Source organism: Ursus maritimus, unplaced genomic scaffold (genome assembly GCF_017311325.1).
Source record: "Ursus maritimus isolate PB19 unplaced genomic scaffold, ASM1731132v1 scaffold_3, whole genome shotgun sequence".
Lineage (NCBI taxonomy): Eukaryota > Metazoa > Chordata > Mammalia > Carnivora > Ursidae > Ursus > Ursus maritimus.
Window position 1 is genome coordinate 85,547,251 of NW_024425563.1, and position 7,819 is coordinate 85,555,069.

At 42.7% G+C, this 7,819-nt stretch overlaps 1 protein-coding gene across 1 annotated transcript in view; it reads right to left on the reverse strand.

The window, feature by feature from the left end:
- Positions 1-7,819, reverse strand: part of PUS7 (pseudouridine synthase 7) — a 52,596-nt gene that overhangs the window by 41,091 nt on the left and 3,686 nt on the right. Inside the window, exons 2-4 of the mRNA XM_040644364.1 lie at positions 2,934-3,366; positions 1,944-2,028; positions 1,712-1,813 (exon numbers count right to left, since the gene is read on the reverse strand). Coding sequence (XP_040500298.1) covers positions 1,712-1,813; positions 1,944-2,028; positions 2,934-3,366 — 620 coding nt within the window. The remainder of the gene's footprint in view (positions 1-1,711; positions 1,814-1,943; positions 2,029-2,933; positions 3,367-7,819) is intronic.

Consider the following 7,819-nt stretch of genomic DNA (forward strand, 5'->3'; position numbering starts at 1 on the left):
CATCCACACAGGAAAATGCACATTATGGGGTTAAGATCTACCACTGCATTACGTAAGCGAGAGAAACCGGAAGCATCCTCCTGGACTGCTCTCGAGAACAATTCTTAGTTTTCTCTTTGGCACTGCTGAAGATTTTGTCCATAGGTAAATTCAGCAATTGACGAACCCCAAAATTACAACACACTTTTGGGACATTTCGGTGCAGAGGAAGAGGAGATGAGGATTGGGTGCAGATAATGAATTCTGAAAAGTTATGGTAAACTCTGGTTAACTGGGAGTGATGGAAGGGGGAATTTTAGACAACCCCAAATCAAGTAAGTCATTAAACTATGGTACAAAATGAATTTAACATAAACTTAACATTCTAAAAATCTTGTGCTACAAGATTCTTAAAATCTTATCACCTAGAGCTGCTCTGTCCCATATGGCAGCCATGAGCGACAGAGGCAACCGAGCACCTGACATGTGGCTAGTCATGCCGAGCTATGTTACCAGCATAAAAGAACACTGGATCCTGCCCATTAAGTAGGAAAAAAAAAAAGTAAAACATCTGATTTGTAATTGTAAAAAAATATTACCAATTGAAATGATATTTTTTTATTTTTTTAAAGATTTATTTATTCCAGAGAAAGTGTGACAGCGAGCGAGAGACCAAGTGTGGGGGGAAGGGCACAGGAGAGGTAGAATCGCAAGCAGACTCCCAGCTGAGTGCAGAGCCCAGTCTGGGGCTGGATCTAACGACCCCGAGACCGTGACCTGAGCCGAAATCACGAGTCGGATGCTTAACTGACTAAGCCACATAGGTGTCCTGAAATGATATTTTAAATGTACTAGGGTAAATAAAACACAGTTAAAATTAATTTCACCTGTCTCTTATTAAGTTCTTAGAAGGTTTAAAATTAAATACATGGCTCACATTATAATTCCACTGGACAGCACTGAGAAGAATAAAATTTTCATAACAAAAGCTTTTGAAAAGGTATCCACTATTCCATTTGGTAGCTGAGCTCTTCTTTTCCTCAACAGCAGAAGCAGACTCAAGTTGAGCAAAAAATTTCCCTTCTCTCTTTCCCCAACTCCTCTCCCTTCAAAGACCCACCTGAGAGCCAGAGGCTGCAGGAGGCTCAGCCAGAGCCACAGCCTCCCTATCAGGCCACACATCTCCTTGTCAGGCTGTCCCAGCCCTCTGGCTACAGACACCATGTGACAGAAAGGCGACTCTGTGGTTCCAAACAACACATTTCTTTGTTGATTTGTGGTCATATATAAAATTTTCTTAAAATAAAAACATAGCTTCTTTTTTTGGCTATAGTTTATCTAGATACTGGTTATCTGCCACTGATAAAAACATTTTTATTTTTTTTTTAAAGATTTTATTTATTTATTTGACAGAGAGTGCCAAAGAGCACAAGGAGGGGAATGGCAGAGAGGGAGTAAGAAGCAACTCCCTGCTGAGCAAGAAGCCTGATAAGGGGCTTGATCCCAGGTCACTGGAATCATGACCTGAGCCCAAGGCAGACGCTTAACCAACTGAGCCACCCAGGTGCCCCGAAAAAAACATTTTCAGTGTAATGCTCTTTTAGATCAAATAGAGCAAGGTCATCCTTTTGTTAACAACTGTAATTTTTCTAATAAACCCTTAGATATGTTCACCCAAAAAGAAGCAATCAAAACCCTAAAAAACCTTTCCATACATTTTTGTGCTATTTACCTCAATGGCAACACTGGTTTCCTTATTTTTAAAAAGCTGGAGCTCTTCTAAACGCTGCTTTTCTTCGGCGGTCAAAACTGCAAATACGTCTTCTGAAGGATCCTTGAAAATAATGATGAGACCCCAGGGAGTCACGTAAAGAATTCAAAGCTGTCAGAGATCGCTATCTCTAGGATCTCTAGAAAATGCTATTTTACACAGAAAGTGACTTTTGCTGGAGAGCTGCTCTTACCTCCTCATCCACTGGGACAGACAAGTCATCCAAATGGCTGATCTTTCCATCTTTCCCTATTTCGTGAACAACAAAGTCGGAGTATCTGATGAAAAGAAAACACAAACTTTCAAAGCATTAACAGTTTGCTTCCTATTAATTTTAGGAGAAAGGTTATCAACATTAAGCCTTGCTATTGTACACAGCAGGGATTTTTTAAAAAATCTTAAAAATAAAATAAATTAAAAAATAAAAAAAGAATCTTCAGTACAAAGTTCATATGGAGTTATTTCTTCTGATTTCTTACTGAATTCTAAGCCACAGTTGGCTTTGTATTAGAATGTAAAGAAAAGACCCTCTGAACTTCTAGAATACTCTTTCAGAGAAACGCATAAACTAAAGCTTAGTAATGTTACAGAGACAGTCCATACTAAAGTGAATCATAAAATATGGCATGGTTAATTAAATCAGAACCCAATAAATCTACCATGAACCAACCTGAAGCTTACCTTTATGCTAAATACTCTACACACATTATTTAAAATCCTCTCAAGAACCCCAAGGTGGCATTAGGGCCCGTTTTTTGGACAAGGCTACCGAGGCTCTGAGTTAAGTAAATGCAGTCACATTCACACCCAGATCCGTCTGGCTCCAAAGACTACCTGCTTTCTACTGTAGATGTGGCACATTTAGGTGAAGGAGTTAAGTTTAAGATTTGAAGACCAATTGAAGAGAAAACTTAAAACCATTTAAAATAACTTAAAGAAGTGAACAGCACTCATTCACATGTGAGCAAGGCATGCCTGCCACTAAAATTATTCTTATTTACTCATTTTATCTTTAAATGGCTTCATGTGCCTATTCAGGCAGCTCTCCTCCATCCTAGTCCTTTGTGACCACCAGTAAACAATCTTTGGGAACAGAAAGCTAAATAGAAGACCTATTGCTGATTTCTTTCTCGAGAAAAGAACAAATAGAAGGAAAATAATGTGACACGTAAATGAAACATACCTTTCTTTCAAGATGCCTGAGAATCCCTGATGGGAACTTACAAACTTGGTGATGCCAACGTCAAGTTCAGTGAGGCCGTGCTTCATCATGTCTGCAAAACTCTCAGTTTCCTCCCCTTCCTCACCCTCCTCAGAAAGGCCATCTTCTTCCTCCTCTTCCTCTTCTTCCAACTGCACATCAGAATTCTTTCCACCCTCTCCGGCGCTTACAGCTGCGGGTGGCTCAGGCACGTGCACGCCACCGGGCGGAGAGACGTGCTCCAGCCCGTCCTGACCTGCGGTCAGACAGTGGTCCAAGACCTTCTGTCTTTTTGCCTCCTCAGCTGGGGCCACACTGTCATTATCTTCGACAGCATGAGACCCACGTTTCAGCGACACACCAGTCACTTCTGTCATCTCCATTTTTAAGGTTCCAAGAAAACATTTAAGAGAACCTTTTAGGAAGAAAGAGAGAGACAGAAGTAACAATTACTTCGGTTAAGAGGTGGGTTTCAGCAAAGAGGCAGTTAACTTTGTTCCTAGGGTCCTAAAATTCATTTATTAAAACAATCCTTCCTGATGCTGGCATATACCTTTGGTGGCACAGAGAAATGGCACAACACTTCTGCACAGAATGTGAGAGTGTGCATCAAAAACCTTAAAAAAATGTATGTCCTTTGACTCAGAAATACTACTTGCAGGGAGTATCTTAAAATAATTAAAATGCTTAAATTTTTCATTAAGTGCTTCAAGTTTTAGCTGTTAGGATACTCATCTCAGTGCTTTTATATTAGCAAAAAACTAAGAACAACAATGCCAGGGAACATAAACTAAACAATACGTAGAAACCATGAGAATAGAAACTGGGAAAGGTGGTTACTTCTAGGACAGGGTATGGGTAGGCTGGGCACAATAGGGAGACTTTCTGTTTTTACTGAATACCATAGTCAGGTTACTTGAACTTTGTTTCACGAAGATTACTATCCTTTCGAAAAACCGATCAAATAAAAATAGTGCATAAATACACTTACTGACATGAACGCATACTCATACCATATTAAAAAGGCAAGGGGGATGCAGAGTTCTTTAATGGGTACAGAGTTTCAGTTCTGCAAGATTAGAAAGAGTTCTGCATACTGGTTGCCCAACACTGTGAATGTACGTAACACTACTCATACTCAACTGTATGCTTAAAAATGAATACGATGGGGGTGCCTGGGTGGCTCAGTCAGTTAAGCGTCTGCCTTTGGCTCAGGTCATGATCCCAGGGTCCTGGGATCAAGCTCTGCGCTGGGCTCCCTGCTCAGGGAGGAGTATACTTCTCCCTCTGCCCCTCCCCCTGCTTATGCTCTCTCTCAATTAAATAAATAAACTCTTACAAAAAAAAACATGAATAAGATAATGTTACATGTTCTCTGTATTTTGCCACAATTTAAACAACACAGATTATCATTTAACCAGCCCACACACAATGTAATGAGGGGAAGTCTAAGAAGCCATACAGACTTCCCGGTACTAAGCAGCTTGCCAGAGGGATAACATGTGGCAATCAAAATAAATACATTTATCTAAATTGATCTTACTTGGTGCTCTTGGTGAAATAAGGACAGAAGCTTTCCTATGTTAATTATATAGAGAGATGATATAATTAACATGCTACGAACTTCGTAAACAAACTCATAATGAACATAAATGAGCAGAAAATTAATATTCTAAGGTTCTCCAAGGCCTCGTTAACAAGAAACCCAACTACAGAAGCATCTACAGCAGATTAATAATAACAATGAACTAAAGTTTAAGAATCCACATTTGCAGGGTGCCTAGCTGGCTCAGTCAGAAGAGAGTGTGACTCTTGATTCCCGGTTTGTGAGTTTGAGCTTCATGTTGGGTGTAGGGATTACTAAAAAAAAAAACTAAATAAATAAATAAAACTTAAAAAAAAAAAAAAAAAGAGGGTACAGCCAAAACTGAGCCAAGAAATGAGTACAACATGATCTAAAGCTGAGGCAAGGACGAAAGAAAGGAAGTTTGGATTCAGGGACATTTAGGAGGTGGTAGGAACAGGACTGGATGACAAATGTGGGCAGAAAGAGGAACACTCCAAGATGACTCAGGTTTTCTGCCTTGGGGACCTGAGAGGGCAGGGGAGCTCTTCCTGGCACGGAAACCCCAGGCAGAGAAGCAGGTGGTGGGAGAAGACAAGCCCACCTATGGTCATGTGGTGTCGCAGGTACCTTGGAACATCCCGAAGCCAGGCACTACACTGCGTTCCCCATACTCTTACCCCCAACCTGCAATGGCTTCCCAGTGATGATAAAAGGTTCCTAGCTGACATGCCAGGATCCACCAGGACATCCCCATACCCCCCAGCCCAGAGCTCCCAGTGGGGAGGAAGCACAGCCAGTAACAGCCACATCAGCAGGCTGGCTCAGGGACTTTATGGTCAGCAGGATGTCTCCCTCCTTCCCAGAATGCAGAGGATTCATTAAGCTCCTTCTCCACAACTGATGGTCATAAGCCTTGGCGGGAACATCAATTATTTCCTCTGCAGAAATGTCCGCACCGTCCTGCATTGGCACTGCCCATCATCTAGAGACCCATACCATGATCTCCCACACGCCTCCAACAACTCAGGCCCTGCCCCAGTGGGTGCCTGTTTCCTGCCTGACTGCTCATGAGCCCTCTCTGGATATTTTGTAGACTTCTTAGAGCTGGTGCTGAAACTGTTCCCCACCTACAGAGATCAAAGACACACTAAACAGCAAATCTCTAAGGAAACAGTGGACCTGGACAATCAACCACCATGAATGGCCACCAACATCACAACAAATAGACAACCAGACACATTGCATGTCCCTGAAAGCACATGCTATTATCTGTGAAGCACTCCTTTTTTTTTTTTTAATCTTACTTATTTATTTGACAGAAACAGCTAGAGAGGGAACACAAGCTGGGGGAGTGGGAGAGGGAGAAGCAGGCTCCCCGCTGAGCAGGGCTCAATCCCAGGACCTTGAGATCACAACCTGAGCCGAAAGCAGACGCTTAATGACTGAGCCACCCAGGTGCCCCTTTGTGAAGTATTCTTACTGATTGGAAGGCGATGCCTAATTGGTAGGTCAGATGGCATACAGGGACAGAAGATTTTAAACACCATCACAGGGAAGGAACCAGCAAAATTCGGAATGTGGGAAACTCTACAAGGACAAAGACAGTTCCTTCACTAATAAACGATAATGGAAAAAGAGGGAGGGGAACTTACAGGTAAGCTTATAAAGAATGCAATGAGTGGATCCTTCTTTAAACAAGTCAACTATTTAAAAAAGTGTTTGGGGCAATCAGAGATGCAGAAATACTGGGGATATATGATAACATTAAGGTATTATTGTCAATTTTTTTTAAGAGAGAGAGCAGGAGCATGCAAGAATGTGTAGAGGAAGAGGGAGAGACAGAATCTCAAGCAGGCTCTCACCCAGCTGGAGTCCAACACAAGGCTCCATCCCACCACCCTGAAATCATGACCTGAGCCGAAATCAAGAGTCGGAGAAGAGTTGGACACTTCACAGACTGAGCCACCCAGGCGCCCCAGTATTGTCAACTTTTTAAGGTGCGATTATGTTACTGTGGTTACATTTAAAAATAGAATCCTTATGTTTTAGAGATACAAACTGAAATATTTATGGTTGAAAATTATGAAGTCTGGAATTTGCTTTAGAATAATTTACCAGTGGTGAATGGAAATGGAGCAGGTATAAATTTGAAACCAGGTAGGTAATTACCAAAACCTGAGTGATGGGAACATCACATCTACTCTGAGCTTTTATTTTTATTATAAAAATTTTCAAACCTACAAAGTATAAAGATACACAAACTATTCTGTTCCAATCAAACCACTGATTTTTTCCATTCTTCTGTCCCGCCCTCTCTCATCACCTATTCTTCAAACAGGCCCCAAGAAACCGTCTCTTCCACCCTCACTTCTTTAAGTGCCCCAAACCTCAGTATCTGTGAGCCACCACTCAACACTCTTGCTCACTGGTCCTGCTCCATGATCCTTGCTAGACCCCAACCAAGTACCAACCCTACTGTCCAGGTCTGTGCTCCTGGTTGCTGCTGGAGAAAACCACACCCGGTCAGGAGAGTTCCTCTCACGACAGCCATCCCTGGTCAGGACTGGCTTCTCCAACTCCTGCTGGCCATTCAAAAAGAAAACAGGGATCCTCTGACAGACACAACTCTTTCCAGCATCTTCACAAGACCACTTATCATAACCATTTCCCTAAATATGGCAACCCTCTTAAAAGAAGTCCGTAGTCATTTGAACACCCACTTCATCCCCCTCAACACTCACTCACCCCGCACCCTGCACTGGGCATTCTTCCAGGCACACGAAAGACGTTGTAGCGAATCAACTCATGCCCCACCGTGTGGAGCTAGCGCTGGCGGGGGGGAAGGGGGGGGAAGATCTAGCTTCTGCCTCCAACACACCACTCAAATTGTTTCTTTAAAGTTCAGTGATGGCTTCCTTGTGCCCAAACCACAGCCACTCCATCCTTGTTCTAACTGACATCTTTTCCCAACTGGACATGGTTCACCGCTTCACTTCCTTGAAAGTCTGCTTCTACTCCTCACCTTTCTCCTGCCTCTCAAGGTGCTCTTTTCCCCTCCTTCTCTGCTGCCACTTAAATGTGGACATCTCTAGCTTCCTACCCGAGTCTTGTTCCCTGCTCACTCTCCAATTTTTCAGGCCAAGACCCATCTCCAACTTCCTGCTTTGCTTGAGGGTCCAAAGCAACAATGATGACAGCTAAGCAACTGCGGAGTGAGCTCATTCAAGCCTCTCCTCGGCCCTATGGCTCAGGGGGGTCATGAGCATCCCCCGAAATTACGCATCTGGCTCCACTTTACCCA